Source organism: Elaeis guineensis, unplaced genomic scaffold (genome assembly GCF_000442705.2).
Source record: "Elaeis guineensis isolate ETL-2024a unplaced genomic scaffold, EG11 Super_Scaffold_1000033, whole genome shotgun sequence".
Lineage (NCBI taxonomy): Eukaryota > Viridiplantae > Streptophyta > Magnoliopsida > Arecales > Arecaceae > Elaeis > Elaeis guineensis.
This window is the reverse complement of record NW_027332424.1, coordinates 3,007,374-3,022,663: the sequence shown is the minus strand read 5'-3', so window position 1 is coordinate 3,022,663 and position 15,290 is coordinate 3,007,374. Positions and strand designations below refer to the sequence as shown.

The window sequence follows — 15,290 nt, the reverse complement described above, 5'->3', positions numbered from 1 at the left end:
ATGGATGGCTAGGATGCCACCTATCACACTAGGATTTTAAACCTTGACTGTAGATATAGCAGTCCTGAGATGGCCAAGTATAACTTTTTGAAAGTTTTGAGATGCACATGAAAATTATGAAACATTGAAAGGATGTCCCTATAATTTTCTATCATTTTTTTTCTAATTTTAAAACAAGAGGATATATAGTAATTTGACAACTGCCATAATAGTATGAGACCTCTGCTAGATGGCTGGGCTGCATTGCAACAAAAATCTAAATTTTGGGATCTAATAGAAAAACTAGAACTTTTAGAGAATAAGTGCAAATCGTAAAAAGTTAGAGTGTCACTGTAATTTACCTTTATTATTAATACCATCAAATAAGCAATTTTCTTGATTTTAGTTATAGCTGAATGGTGATTCTACCTAATCATATAGAAAACTGGAGGTTGGTGATCCAGATCCTCCCACAAACGATCTCCTCTAGTGGTTGTGAGCATAACTAATCTACCTTCACCTTTATCTATAGCAAACAGAGGAATTGTTTATGTAGAAATGCCTGAATGATCTTGTATATATTCACTAAAATCTCTATCACATATTGAAGTGTATTGAAGAGAGGAAGTAGAGCTGAAATACAATTGTCCACTTCATAATGATTTTGTACATGATGAAGAGGATCCGATAATTGATTAGTTTGAGGATGGATCGCAGTAGCTAGAGCTAGATGCACTAGGATCACCTCCTCGACCAATCAATTTCGTAGAAAGGATGGTTGGTTTAGCTGCAAAATAATAGACAGAATGACACATGCCATGCTTACATCCAACTGAGCATCCACAAAGATTGGGGGAGCAGATTATTCTAGGCTTCATATCCAAGACATCCTCCCAGATATTTGATAGAGAAATGTTGAGAAGAAGCCACCACAATACCCCATCTACTCAGAATGGTGGATGTGATCAAACAACAGCAGAGCTAGGTAGGCAAGGGCACCTAAAGAAAAAAGGTAGTTCCTTAGACAGAATGGCTTCAAAGTTGGGAGCTTTTGGCAGCAAAAAGAAATCATTTAGAAAGATTCCGACTGGAGCGACTATCCATGACTTGGATCTATACGTTTTTCCTAGCAAGAATTCCAAACAACAGTGGGTTGACAATATGCTAAAGAAGGACAAAAAGAAGGATATGTGGTGAGCTACTGCATCCTGATTTCATTTCAACTACATCCTAGCACGTGGAAGGCAACACATATTATCGTTCTGTTGTTGTATTCATACAGGCTGCCAGTCTAGATGTAGATCCTCCAGGACCGAAGGACATCTACAACGAGCTTCTTGATACCAATAAGGAGGAGCTACAAAAATATATTGCATCATATCAGAATAAGTGGCTGATGTATGACTAAAGGTAATGTGTAATGGTTGGACTAGTCCTATCAGATGGAGAATTATCAACTTTCTGATATATTTGATGAAAAATACTTTTTTTAGAAATCCATTGATGCTTCAAATCAGATGAACGATACCATATGTATCCTCAGATTAATAGAGAACATGATTGATCAGATAGGAGAGCAAAATATCATGCAAGTTATCACCGATAATAGGCCACAGTATAAGACTGCAAAGGAGATTCTGATGCAGTGACAGTCATATATATTTTGGATATATGTGCTGCACATTGTATCGATCTGATGTTGATTGATGTTGGAAAGCTTAATAGGTGCAGAAGGTAGTAGACTTAGCGCAGACTATTAATAGATTCATCTACAATCATACATAGATGCTATCATTGATGCGAGGTATACAGGGGGAAACAAATTGAGACCAGATGTCATACGGTTTGCTATAAATTGATAGCATTTGATAACTTTATTGATAAAAAGTACCCCTACATTAGATGTTTGTCAGTTCTAAGTGGCAAAAGAGTACATATGCTTGGGTAGACATTGGGGAACAATGTGGAGAACTTAGTGATGAGACAAACATTCTGGCAGCAGGCCGAAAATATTATGAAAGCTATCAAACCTTTATATAAGGTGCTTCGGCTGTGGACAACGAAGAATACCCCCAGATGGATTCTTGTATCACATAATGGAGAGGACAAACGATCAAATCAGGTTGGCAGATCCGAAACATGCCTATGAGTATATCCAAATTATTAAGCATCGATGGACTATCAGATGGATAGAATTTATATCTAATAGATAAGCAACAAATCAAAAACACTGAAAATTTGCTGCTCTTGTATTTGCACCAATATACTCAATCAATTCTAAAATTTATCTGCAGCTTACTATCTGAATCCAAGATTCCGATATATGGAACCTGAGTTAGGCATGGATGACAAGCTTCTAACGGTCTTATGAAATATGATATATAAAATGGAGCCCAATCCAGAAATAGTAGCTATATGACTAGAGTTAGGTTAAGCATTTTTGTTAATTAGTGATATTTTCAACCAGTAACATATTATAACAAATATTTTTTTTTACTGACAAAAAATATTTAAGGAGGGCACCAAAATCTTTGGAGCTGATGGGCGATCGTAAGCTAAAAAAAAAGATCAATCCAAATAGAATATATATGAATGACGACAACTCTTATTTGACCTTATCTAACTACTAATAAGTTTAATATAACACAATCTTATTTTTAATTTTGTTCAATCTTAATGCTTTTATAGTAGAATAATGGATTATTTTGGATTGCAGCAAAAAATTTGAAGCGACTTGCCATCTGGATCCTCTTTCATATAGTTTTCTGAATGGCTATGAGCACAATTGAATGACTTTCACCCTTATCTACAGCAAGTAGAGAAACCGTCTGACACAGAAATACCTCAACAACCTTATATATATTTATTACAGTGTGAGGTTGAGGCTCAAATACATTCAAGAGAAAATTGAGCTGAAGTGCTCGAATCCGACTGTGAATGACTTTGTCAATGATGAAGAAGATCCGATGACTGGATGACTTGTGGGCCCACAATAGAAGCCGGAGCCTAATGAGTCAGAATCGCCTCTACTACTAACCATTTCGTAGCTAGCGAGATTGGAATGGAAGCTGAGCAATGGACAACCAGCCACATCCCACAAAGGCTTCCAATTGATCAGCCACAACATCCATCTTCGCAACATAGCCAGGTAAAGTGAGGCATGATGAGAGGGTAGGCAGCTACTCAATGCAGAGATAAAGGAAAAAAAATACAGTTGCAACCCTGATAGAGATGGAGTAGTCAATTGATCCAGTTCACTTAGATTCAAAGACCATGTAGAATGGTGATAATAGTTCTTCTGACCGTCATGGATTTGATAATCAGGAAGAGAACAGAGGACGAGAGATCATCGTTTGAGATGCAGCAGCAAATTGATATTCAATTCACTGATGATTCTTAATTTATGCATGCCACGTGATAGGGACCACAGTGTACGAGCTGATAAAGGCCGCAAGAATACAATTGTGTACAGGCGATGGGCTTCTTGAGGAATTCAAGATACTATACAGCTATAGATGACCTCGTACATAGAGTTGGATCCATGAACGTATCAAATTCAGCATCGTATTCTGGATCCTCTTACTCACAGCCACGAATAGCTTATAATCTATACGAATATAGGTATGGTACATCCGAAGCATCGTTTTTCAAAGACTACTATATTATGCAACCTGGAGAATCTTACAGATCAGATTTTACTGTCGGCATATTCAAATAGATCCCTCCACAGCTGTACTACTACTATCAATCTGAGGATATCTTTCAAAATCAGAGTTTCAGCAAGAGATCTGGGACAAGTTACAATCTAGCATAACTATCTAACAGGATAAGCGCAGAGGACTATATTACTGTATAGTTAGAGGGTAGATTGATGTTTCTTCTAATTATGTAAATGATCCAGATATTTATAAACGACATCGGCGCTCAATGAGATTCTAAATCTTGATATATATTAATTATTTATTTTTTATATTTTTAAATTGATTGAGTATTTTAGGATTCAATAATATCTAGTCCTTGTAAGGCTATCCCTAAGCTACATATTGAAACTTGTAATGTTGTTCCCCTTTGACATAATATCACGTTAGATTCAGTTTCCGCATCACACACTTAATCGCAGGTGTACTAGAGTGATACAAATGTCAAACAACATTAACAAGCATCAATTTAGGCTTAAAATCATTCAAAAATCATAAAAATTGATTAAATATCTTAGAAATTAAAAAAAAATGACATGTCGATCAAATCAACATGCCCGTTGTATCGAGTGTCAATACGATATTGTCGTCGACCAATATGGGTACCGGTATCAATTCAGCCTTCCTTGCCTCCAAACATATCCTAAACACAATTGATCTGATGAAGAAAGCCACACTTGCCACCGGAACTAACAGAACTTCCCTCCAAACGGAAATTGCAAATTTTGATACAATAAGAACCATCCAAGTTCACATCCCTCCATCAAACTTAAAATTTGGCCCAGCCTCATGAGTGACTAGATTGAGCCTCCTCCATTAATTCTCTAAAGACAATTAAGATATAGATCAGGTCTGGATTGTGGCCAAATTCAATCGCAACCAGTCCTCCTTGAAGCTTAGCTCCAAACAGTTGAAATCCTCCGTGTGAACTGGAAACCCATGTTCAGCTCCTAGAATCCATGTTGGATACAATGGAAATCTCTCTTTTGCTGCTTTGATTTCTCATTTTAGGTTTCACTTCACCATGCTTAGGAAGGGTCTCGTGAAAGAGGCCATCTCATCCTTTACCTTTTCTCTCTCAGTTACTCTTTCAAGCACATAGGCTAGGTTTCACAACTTACTCTATCAAGATTATAGACCTGGTACCAAGATTCATCAGAACCATTAGGTCCAGTATGAGAGACAATGGGGCTAATAGGAACAATAGAGAACCTCAGAAGCATCATAGTATACAATACCAATTCTAATCTTAGCTTTCTTTAAGGTCAAACACACAAAATAGGTGAAGTTACCACCTGTTGTATCAAAACTACAGGTCGGTTCTTCCCTAAGACTTCCAGTTGTGTGAAGGAAAAAGAGTAGGGCAAACAACATCAATTAAAATGGCACAACCTAGCACAACCAACCCTGTAGAGCAGCACAATCCTAATTACGAAATCTCTGACAACTTGCATGTAATCTTTGATAACCTGTATATTTTGATTGACAAAATGAGGCAATATATGCAGCTAAATATTCATAGATGCCAAAAGCATTTTCCAAAAAATGCTCGAGCATTTTTGAGACTTCATTGTAGTGCAGTTATGAGTGTGAGTGTGTGTGTGTGTGTGTGTGGAGGTGGGGGTATGATCAAGCATATGTGTGTACATGTATGTGTATGATCAAGCATTAGCAATGTTTGTTTGTGTGCATGAGGGGTCAAGAGAGTCAAGATAAAAATTTCACCAATATAATGGTTTTCAAATGAAGATAATTGTCTAGAGCATTTCAAATACCTAAAATCTAAAAATTAATGTTTTGGAAGGATCTGCTCTTCTGCTTTCGAATAGACAAAATGGAAAATACTACTAGTGAGAATCAACAATCTATATCACCATGATTGACACATCTGAAAACATGTACAGACCAAATGCAGCCGGTTCAATACGTAGCAATCATAAATTAGATCAAGTCATTACTCTTGATACTGAACATTGTCAATTTTGTGGCCACTTGACGCATTGATAATCTGAAAATCATATACTTTTTTGTTTTCAGTTTTCTAGATCATAACTGGTGATAAAGATTCTTATTTTAAATAGCCCATCATGTACTTTGCACAAATAAAATCTCAAACCAAGGAGCTGCTCAGGAAAAAGAATGCTCACTAGATTTTGAGACACACCCTAACAATGTGACTCCCAAGGCTAAACCAACAGCTGTTGTTCCAGTGCCAGCATCTACAACAATTCTAATTTGCTGCTTTGCTCCAAATAAATGTGTTTGAGAAAGGTATCTCACAAGCCGCATGACACCTGAAGACAAAAATTAGAATAGATGCCAGTAATTTAAATAATATAACTTACAGATCAGTAAATTGTTGCTCAAGACATAACATAAAAAGTGATTCCCAAGAGTACAAGGAACATTCAATTGAATGTTATCCATATCTAAAAATGGGGTTTGTGACAATTCAGAGAAGAAATAAATAATCAGGTAGACAAGTATCAACTGATGGAGAATTATTTAAATAAGACATGGATGATTAATGGAATTGAGCTAGATATAGATTAAATAATTGGACAGTATGAAACTTACATCTAATAGACAGGACACAAACATTTCAAGGATGGTTATGTTGGTTCTAATGTTGTAAAGACCAAGGACACACCTAGAATCCAATAGAATTGTAGCTCCTAAAAGGTTGCACATATTCAAGTGTAGGTTACACATAACTCTGTCGAAAACTTTCAGTTATGGTCATCAACGCTGATATATTCTACGATAACTTGAAGGGAAGTTGGAAACATGGTACTAGAACTGCAAAAGTTAGGTTTCCAACTCGCAATAGTTTACACCAAGGATCCATTTTAAGTTTTTACATTTTTATGCTAATTATGAATGAGCTTCATCAGCATATTCAAAACGATATTCCTTGATGTATGCTATTTATAGATGATATAGTCATAGTTGATGAAATTAAGATCAAGGTTAATTGTAAGTTGTAATTATGGAAGAGTACACTAGAATCTAAGGATTTTAGGTCAAGTGAGATAAAGATAGGATACATGGATGGAATGTAGTTCTAGGAAAATTAGAAATAGAGAAGAGGTGGAATGAAAATTGAGGATCATGAAGCTCCTAAAAGTAAGCATTTTTTATATTTAGGATGATTGTTCATAAGGGGAGATTGAAGAGGATGTTATCCATGGGATTAAAGTAGATTTGATAAAATGGAGATGTACAACTGACATATTATATAATCACAGCATCCTTGCCAAGTTGAAAAAAAAAAATCCATAGGACAGCCATATAAGCAGCTATATTTTATAGTAAGAAAGGCTGTACTACCCCAAATGCCCAGTTTGAAGCATATAAGCTGTGCTGAGGGCAAAACTGGCCTCCGTTCAAGAAACCAACAACAAAGGGGGAGAGGGAGAAGGAAAGAGAGGAAGAGAGAGAGGGGGTGAGGGAGAGAGAGGAAAAGGGAGAGAGGCAGAGAAAGGGGAGAGAAGACTTTCGAAGGCCCATTTCTTCCACATCACCATAATAGGGGCGAAAACCTATTTCCCGACCATAAAAATTTCAAAACATGGACTACCGACTCCACTTTAAAAAAGTTCAAAAAAAAAAAAGAGGACTTTCGAAAGCCCTCGCTATCCCCTCCCTCTACCTATCTCTCTCTCTCCACTGCCCTCTCCCTCTCTCTCTCTCCTCCTCCCTCTCTCTCTCTCTCTCTCTCTCTCTCTCGTTGGTTTCATGGCACAACACCATACCATATCATACTATAAGCCTACCAATATAGGTGCTAGTGTTGGTACTGTAGACCTTGCTTTATATTATAGAATGTTCTGCAATTAGAAAATATGGACAAGATTAGCGTGGCCAAAATGAGAATGTTGAGATGGATGCATGGTAATATAAGAAAAATAGAAGAAGAAATAAAATCATTCAAAAAAAGGCACCAATTAAGGACAAATTAAGAAAAAAATGGCTTAGATAGTTTGGACATGTACATAAAGCTGCAAATGGGTCGGGTTGACCCGTGATTCGATCCAATCCAACCCGCTTAGACCTGATTCAACCCACTTTAATGGACCCATGGAGCCGGGTCAGGTTCTAAAATTGGACCTGTTTCATTTTCTGAGTTAAATCTGAGTTTACTGAATTTTGACCCGACCGGACCGGACCCAATCCACTTAGTTTTCTAGGTTAATGTAGATCTGATGCTCTATGACCTGAGTCGACCCAACCTGACCTAACCCAAGCTAGTTACTTTGGGTTCTAGATAGTTAAAAGCTATCGGTGGAAGATCTAATAGAATACTGTTCTTGCAATTTACAACATTCTAACCTGTTTTATTTTAAGAGTGCACGACCATGTGTGCAAACAAGATTTCAACACCATTCTCATCAGGCAACAGAGCACTTTCCATCCCACCTTGGTATCAAGTAGTTCCATTGGATTATAGACTCTGGTAGTCTCCATCAAAGCCCATTTCTCTATCCCATAATCGATTACTTGGCTCATCATATGATGCTTCAATCCAATTTTCTTCAAGGTTGTGCTACTTGTGACAACAGAACAAACTATATCATTCTACAGGATGCTCTTATAAGTTATGCTAAGGTCACTCAAGTGTCTAAATACGAGGCCACTCTCTATTATAGTTTATCTGCTTATTTTTCATGCTAGTAGGATCCGTTCTATTTTTCTTTGGGGTCACTCGAGTACCAAAATACGAAACCCAAACCGACACCCAAATTTTTCAGGTTAAGGCTAGGTTATACATGGACTTGACCCAACCCAACAATCCGTTGGGACAAAATTTTTTACCATAGACCCGACCTGACCCAACCCAATCTTCTATTGGGTTGGGCTTGGGTCCAACATTAGGACCCAATCAAGGAACCGTGTCGAGTTAGGGTCACTCAGACCCGATCCAACCCAACCCATTTGCAACTCTACAGGTACAATGTAAGTCAATGGATGCACCAATACAAAGAAGTGATTTGAAATACAGGCTTTTCATCTTTTTTTTTTCTACTTTGCTATTGAATTGCTTATTAATTAATATAGTTCATAGCTTTGAGGATGATACTAAAAGCCTAAAAATGAACTGCCAATTTCATGTTTCTCCTAATTTCTAGCATAATTTGGTCGGTCCCTTTATGGCATAAAAGTTGAAATCTAACAAGTCGTGTCAAGCCAAGGCCGATCATTATATCTTGCCACCATCAGATTATCATTTTCATACACCCCAGTTGCATGAACAACTCATAACTTTTCCATGTGTAATCATCAAAAGTCAACAATATCCTATCCAAATACAAATTGGGACCTAATTATTAAGGAAAGTTCGTACTTTGTGGCAAATATCGAATTCTAAAATAGAATATTTCTTTTGAGGTTTAAAGTACCAGTGCGAAAGTTGTACCAACACTTAATTTCTATGAGTGTACCAAGTGTTAGTATTAAGATTTGCCATACCGTGTCGAACCGGTCGGTACACCCCATCTCGTATCGGACTGGTGGGGAATCGCACAATTCGGCCGGTAAAATCGGTACACCGCGGTATCGAAGAAAAAAGAACGAAAGTGAGAAAGAGAGAGAGAGGGGAGGGGAGGGAGAAGGTGGGAGCCGTCGGAGACCAGCTGCAGCCGTCGGAGGGCTTCCGAGCCCGTATCGCCCGATAGGGCTTTCAGAGAGCAAAAAAGAGAGAGAAAGCGCTCGGAGGGGGGAGGAGAACCTATCGGACGGACAGTGCCTCCGTTGCGAGGCTCCCGGTGGCCGGCGAGCCGACGCCGACAGCCTGAGGGCGGTCGAGCGGGCGGAGCCCCGTGGCTCCCCTTCTTTTTCGAAATAGACGACGTCTGTTTCATTTTTTTTTTTTTGTTTTAAACTTATGAAGTCGGCAACTGGGTTGCCGACTTAAGAATTTTTTTTTAAAAAAAATAAAAATCGTGAAGTCGGCAAATCGTTTGCCGCTTCACTTAAAACCATATTTTTTTAAAAAATTTGCGAAACAGGGCGATGCCCCTGTTTCACCCTGTGGCTCCGCGTGCGTGGACTGCGCCCTCCGACGGCCACGGCAGCCAGTCGGAGGCCATCCGGCGGTGCCGCCGGCTCCTTCCCTCCCTCTTTTTTTTTTTCCTTCCTCTTTCTCTCTCTATTTCTCTCTTTTTTTCTTTTGGTTCGGATCGTCGGTTTGGCACGGTATGAAACCATACCGAACCGTACCACCGGCCGGCCGAAACGGCCAACGGTATCGGTTCAGCATACCTTGGTTAGTATAGTGTACTAGATAGTACCTAATGTTGGTATGGGGGGTCACTGAGTACTAATTGCCGACTAGTTTAGTATAGCATGCCTAGTATGGACAATTATAGTCCAAGATTGAAAATCTTGATTCATTCTATGTTAATACATCACCTCCATTAATCCTTCAATATTTTTTTTGGCTAAGTAAGGTGTTTCTATTGATAGTAGTAGAATATTTATACAAGGATTGACATAGTAATGACTGTAGTAAGGGTACAAGTAGCTCAATAGCACGCTCATATGCCGCCATAGGAACTCATTACAAACCCAACATACAGTCAAAGGGTACCCAAAATAGTATGACTAATATGGAGCCATGGGAACCCCATAAAAACCCAAATACACTCAATGAGTTGCCATGCACACAACATGCATAAGCACAAGGAACTTACAATGCAAAGATCATCAAGGACTCAATGGTTGGGAGTGGAGAAACAGGAAGCATTCAGTAAAGGGCCCCAGGGGGCCAACCCATCCTAGGGAAGTAGTCATCAATTTCACCTATATCCACGAGCGATACTTGTAGAACAACATCTAGTGATTGTGGAGCTAGTTAGTACGAAGACACCAAGAGATCAAGTGGTTGATAGCTAGTGAACAAGATGGCATCCCAAGAAGGTAGCCTATACCTTATCGACCAATGCATTATGGTCCAACTTTTGCATCTCTAACAAGCCACTCATAGAGCTGGAATAGGCTCCTTTCCACCAATAGGATCTGATTGCTAGCCAACTAGCCACTAGTGCACCATATTGTTTGCACCCATGTGATCGAGTCGCAGTTGTTGGATATTGTTCAATAGAGGCAACACTGGAATTTGCCTTGGCAGCAAGGCCAAATAGACCAAGTCATCAATGGCAAAGTCCGCCTTCTTGGGAGTGCCAAACTAGAAGATGCCTCCTTTAGTGGCAAGTGTTTTCCTCTTGACACGCGCAATCACCCTACCCTTGTGAGGTGTTGATGTCTCACAAGGTGGGGCTGGGCGGGCTGCATTATTGACCTTGGAGTCAACATTGGCCACGCAATCAAGAGACAGCAAATGCAAGCATGGCTTCCACTGCTTCACCTTGTGTTTCCTAGTTGAGCCCTGGAAGCAACATGGGTAGTCTCAAGGACTGAATGCCAAAAACCTGCTCAATGTTAGGCGGCAGGGCACCACCTTGCTTCAAGTTGTGGCTGGCTAGACACCATCCGCTGAGTCATGCAACCACTAAGTTAACTCAAGACATGACTCAGGAGGTGTGGTTGGAACTACATTACCTGTTCAATCGAGGACCCATCAGGCCACCTGCCACAACCCATAGGTTGGTCGAACTAGGACAAAGGAAGCAATTACACTACCTGACAATGAACCCATCACCAGCATCAAGCGTTGCTCAGCCACCACCACAACCAAGTCCTCAAACACAAAGTTGATAGGCATGACCATCTTGTCCGACTTGCCCCCTACAAAGGTACACAATGTCATGGCCCAGATGGCTGCATCCGAAGCACAGTGCCACTAAACTCTTGCAGACAAACTGCTGCTGCACCCCGCTTCCCACCTGGATGCTGGGAACCAAGGGACAGGACAAGTCTAGACATATCACCACCTAGGCAAATTAATGATGTCAAAGTTTCAGAGACAGCCTTAAAACACAAATCAACACACAAGGGAACCCTGGTAGCCAAAGCAACATTAAAGCTTGTTAACTTGTTCAGGTACTTCAAGGCCAACATTGATAGCATCATCCAAATGACCAGTTAATCAATAATTATGAATATTCATGGCATCCGGCAGCTTCGTGGTGACAAGTTGAACTTTCCATCTTCTTGACACCAGACACCAATAAAAACACAACTTCATGATAGGAAATCAATCTAAAAACCTCTTGCAATCCATCTTCTCAAAGAACTCCAGCATTTTGAGTTTCACATGTTCTATGAAATGGGTGCATCAAACACTTAAGGCCCATTTGTTTCCTACGTCTAGGCTATTTATTGACCTGGTTGCAGTAACAAAACATACTCACCGCAGCATTTGACTTGGTCAGAGCAACTGGAGTTGCTGAAAGGTACCTAGATTGTGTAGACCACCGCACTCAACTCAATGTTCTCATTCACTCCTGTTGAGTGCTCTTGTGACCTCACATCCTGTCTATCTCTCACGTCATCTTTTCCTCTACCAATCCCTTCTCTCCATCTTGCAGGAACCACAAGATAGAAAATCAAGTTACCCAGACAACAATTGGGGATACTCCTAAAGTTTCACCTTGCAACTCTAGATTTTTCAAAATAATCCGCTCATTTTGTTTTATGCTTTCAGAGCCTCTATTATGTTGTCCACAATCTTCAATATGGCTCATTTGCCAAAAAAAAACAATGGAAATGGAATTGTCATCCTAGGTGTCATATGCAGCAAATTGCTGCGTTGGGATGTTGATGCTGTCTTGAGAGGCCAAGTCAGCCTAATTCTTAGTCTTTTAGAAACATTTTGATGGGTCTTCGACATCTATACCTGGTGAAAATTAGGCTGAATCTTTGACCTTTTCTAAACACTATGTTGGTTTAGTTCCTAGTGATCAACAGAAAATATTAGCATTTATAAACAAAACTTAAAAATGCATTGCATATGAAATCAAGCTCATTAGTTGCTAATTAATGAAGTCCTTAATTGCCTGATTGTGGAGTAACTGGACAGCGGTGAAGAATATAGTTTGAAAATATCATGCCTAAGCGAAGCAGGTGCTGAAGCAAGATCTGCATAGAGAAACCGACATAGTGCAGCACTCCTAGGAAAGAAATATAGCCACCAAGATAAGGTCATATACACATGCATATAGAAAACAACCAAGGGCAATCAAAAACTAACTCAAGCATGACCATAGATAAATATGATAACAACCATATTTGGGCAGTCTAGCAGGTTAAATACATGATCTCACCTAATAATCCTGCCACACTATCTGCACCTTCATTGACAATCACAACTCTTCTCGAACCTTCTTCAACCTCACCCTGATTTATACTACTCCCAAAACCATCCAAATGCCCAACACATGCACCCTCCAAGTTTGAATTATAACGGTCCTTTCCAAGAATATCATCAACCCACACAATAGAACCCTTGCCTCCTGCTACCTCACTGGCATGCTGAAGAAGCAGCTCTTTCCTCCGCGCATAGAGCGGTCGCGCTATGTAGCTCGTGCGACCATACATCAAAGATATCAGATTGTAGCCTGTTGGTACGTCTGGCTGTTCCCCCCTTAGGAGAAGGTGGGACCTGATTCCCCTCTCCGCACAGCAGACAGCTGCAACGGTCCCAATTCAGCTTCCACCAGAGCAATCCATTAATGAAGTTTTCGCAAAGAAAAAATGTCAATAAACATAAATGAACACCGATAATCCTACCAACAGCTGCTGTATGAGCACTCTGGCATCCTCCACATGTGACCTACCCAAGCAAAATCATTACTTCGTATAAGAAATTAAATTTTTTTTTTTAAAAGGAGAGAGAAGAAAAGAGAGAGAGAGAGACAGGGGAGGTAATTACAATGTCGGTGGCGGAGTACTGTTGGAGAATTGGCAGCAGGGCGTCGAGCTTTCTGGCCTTGTTGCCATTCACCAATGGATGCAAGAGGTCGTCGCGGACCATGAAGAAGGATGGGGTTTGTTCTCTCGCGCCGATGGCTTCAGCGCCTAGAGCTGGACGGGGTTCGTTTGAGTAGGAGACCTGAGATGGGGTGAGCCCATGGGACAGCTGGGATTGGTGGGGCTTGGAGAGGGATATCTTGTGGATTGGAGTGGCCGGGGAGGGAAGCATCCATTCCCTCTCGAGAAGCGACGCCGAGAGAGAGCTTACGGGATCACGGCGACGGTGGATGTGGAGTTGTGCGGAGAGAGGCCGCGGCGCGAGCCGGCACAACATAAGGCCGCCTACGGAGTCGGCTCCTCCTTGATTTCCACCAGCGGAGGGAAAAGAGGTGGTGATCGTGCTCACGGAAACATGGCTGAAAGCGGGGCGAATGGAATCCGCTAACGGCACACATATTTGGATTCGGATCCTAGCCTATTTAATATATTTATATATATTTATATTTATATGTATTATATAAATAAAAGTTCGGGTTGGGTCTCCATCCGAGCCTAGCCTCCTATTTAATAAGCGGGCTCAAATTTCAGACTTAGATTGATCCACTGGGCATAATAATGAGACTCGGGCCTATGCAAAACACTCCATAGGCCGTCCAGCATTTGAACAGATCTACCATCCAACTAAGGATTTAGGTCATTCGAATATATGGTGGACTGTTAGAGGAAGACGTGGATTATGTTGCGAATGGGCACTTCTTTCTCATCTATGTAAGTTACATTGAGAAGGAGATTGCAATCTCAATACTTTGCCTTCTAAACCACGGGAGAAAGAAGCAGGTTCTTTTCCCTCTTTTATCTCTTGAAAGCGGAAATCCATCTTTTTCTCTCACGCTCCACTCTCTCAAATAGAGCACAGTTTTGGGATTTTGAGTTCCATCTTCAGATCATATATGTCAAATTGAGAATGTGAGCATGATGCGAGGCTTTTAAACTTGCCTTCAAGTTCAGAGGATGTGAAGATCTTCTAAACCACTCAACGAGTATTATAATTGGTTATGATAGTTATTTAACTTTCTTGTTGTGGTTTCTTTCTCCATAGAGAAACCTCGGCACAATATATAGTAATAAATTTGATTTTCGTGGTTTATATTAGCAGATCAAGATCCTTATAATTTGTTAACCTTTTGTTCTTTTATAAATTCTACATGAAAATACCTAACTAAAATCATATTGAACACCAACCGGAAATGTTTTCTCAAAAATGGATATATATGTAAAGAATGCCATAAATATTAGAAGGTCATATATATATATATATATATATATATATATATACACCTCATAACATTTTCATAATGTCAAGATCATAGCAAAAATACACATTTCTCATGAGAAAAAATGCTTATTCTGAACAACATATGGAAAATAAAAATAAGAGATATGAATTATTTTCAATTTTGGTTGTTTTAATAAAGTATACTAAAATATTGAAAGAAACTTTCATCATAATATATATATATATATATATATATATATATATATATATATATATATATATATATATATATATATATATATATGTGGAGAGAGAGAGAGAGAGAGAGGAATATTAGGAAAAAAATATGTTGCTAAAACACATTGTAGACACTTGTGTAAAATCAAATTAATAGCACAAACAAAATGAGGCTTGGAGGTTGTTGGTGCAAAAATCTGCTTGCGCCGGAGAAGCTGGAGTTGGGG

At 39.5% G+C, this 15,290-nt stretch overlaps 1 protein-coding gene across 4 annotated transcripts in view; it reads right to left on the bottom strand.

The window, feature by feature from the left end:
- The window catches only part of LOC105035661 (putative D-cysteine desulfhydrase 2, mitochondrial), a 32,555-nt gene extending 18,572 nt beyond the window's left edge, over window positions 1–13,983 (bottom strand). For 2 of the 4 annotated variants that reach the window (XM_073250481.1, XM_029262012.2), the window contains exons 1-4: window positions 13,510–13,983; window positions 13,368–13,410; window positions 12,902–13,267; window positions 5,825–5,971 (exon numbers count right to left, since the gene is read on the bottom strand). In XM_073250481.1, coding sequence (XP_073106582.1) covers window positions 5,825–5,971; window positions 12,902–13,267; window positions 13,368–13,410; window positions 13,510–13,884 — 931 coding nt within the window. In that variant the 5' untranslated portion in view covers window positions 13,885–13,983. The remainder of the gene's footprint in view (window positions 1–5,824; window positions 5,972–12,901; window positions 13,268–13,367; window positions 13,411–13,509) is intronic. The other 2 variants (XM_010911296.4, XM_073250482.1) reach the window with 1 other exon arrangement.
- Between the last annotated feature and the right edge of the window lie 1,307 nt (window positions 13,984–15,290).